General features: G+C 40.1%; 1 protein-coding gene across 1 annotated transcript in view; it reads left to right on the top strand.

Moving 5' to 3' along the window:
* Positions 1-31: 31 nt before the first annotated feature.
* The window catches only part of LOC119586038 (ankyrin repeat domain-containing protein 6-like), a gene marked incomplete in the record, with an annotated part of 31,841 nt that continues 30,843 nt past the window's right edge, over positions 32-1,029 (top strand). The window contains 2 exon segments of the mRNA XM_037934742.1: positions 32-221; positions 405-587. Of these exon segments, the coding sequence (XP_037790670.1) occupies positions 174-221; positions 405-587 (231 nt within the window).

Here is a 1,029-nt window from a genome sequence, read left to right as displayed (position 1 = left end):
CTAATGTGCTGTATCATTTTCCGACAGATGATGTATCCATACCTTCGCATGCTGCGCCGTATCTTTTAAAAGGTTTAAAATATAAAGAAAATTAAGAAGCACCTACAAAGCATAGGCGTCAAAAAAGAAAGAAAAAACGAAGAAATAATCCTTGGAGTTCCTCAACAATCAGAATGGGTTGTGGGCTCAGTTCAGAGGCCGCCGCAGCCCTACCAGTGCCAGTCAGTATTTTGCAAGACAGCCAGTGCCACTGTGTGTTGCATGTATAACATAGTGACTATACTTATATCTAAAAGCATAGTCTACATCCATGCATAAGATTCCATAGGTTTTATATGTCATTACGCCATTCCGATGGCATGAATAATCGATGCTAGCATGATATTCTTTACTTTATTCTTCAGTCCAGTCCTGACGAAGCCCTAGAGCTGGCCATGAAGCATGGAGACATACAGGCGCTGGAAAAGGCTCTCGAAACCCATGCGAATGTAAACAAGAGAGTCAAAGACGAACGTGGCACCGAGTGTACTATTCTGCACATGGCTGCTCGAGTTGGCAACGGAGAGGCAATAAAGATGATCCTCAAGGTAAAGTCAAGCTCTGAGTAGGTCACTCAAGAAGAATAGGTCATTTTTTCCTTTAAATTGTAGGCTAAACAATATTTTCAAGTTTGCTGATGCCCCAATGAAAGAATTTACCTTATAACTGGAGCAAGGTCAATTATATTCACGCCCATTCAACTGAGTGAGAATAATCATGACATGAACTTTCCCGCAAAAGGAGAATTAATGAAGCACCACCCATAATTTGTGCGTATCAAGTGCAGTGACAAAATAGAATTTTAGATGCTTCATTGGTTAACTTCTTTAACTACACATAGTGATGCGGGGAAGATCCATAAGCGTAAACTGATTTCCATTCTGCTGCATACATCACGGTCACCTTCATCTATAGCACTTGTTCGTAAACAACTTTTTCTGTACTCATCCGGTTTTGATCACATTACTCAGTTATATAGTATAGTAGATT

Source organism: Penaeus monodon, chromosome 20, assembly GCF_015228065.2.
Source record: "Penaeus monodon isolate SGIC_2016 chromosome 20, NSTDA_Pmon_1, whole genome shotgun sequence".
In the NCBI taxonomy this organism is placed as follows: Eukaryota; Metazoa; Arthropoda; class Malacostraca; order Decapoda; family Penaeidae; genus Penaeus; species Penaeus monodon.
This window is presented reverse-complemented; position numbering and strand designations above follow the sequence as displayed.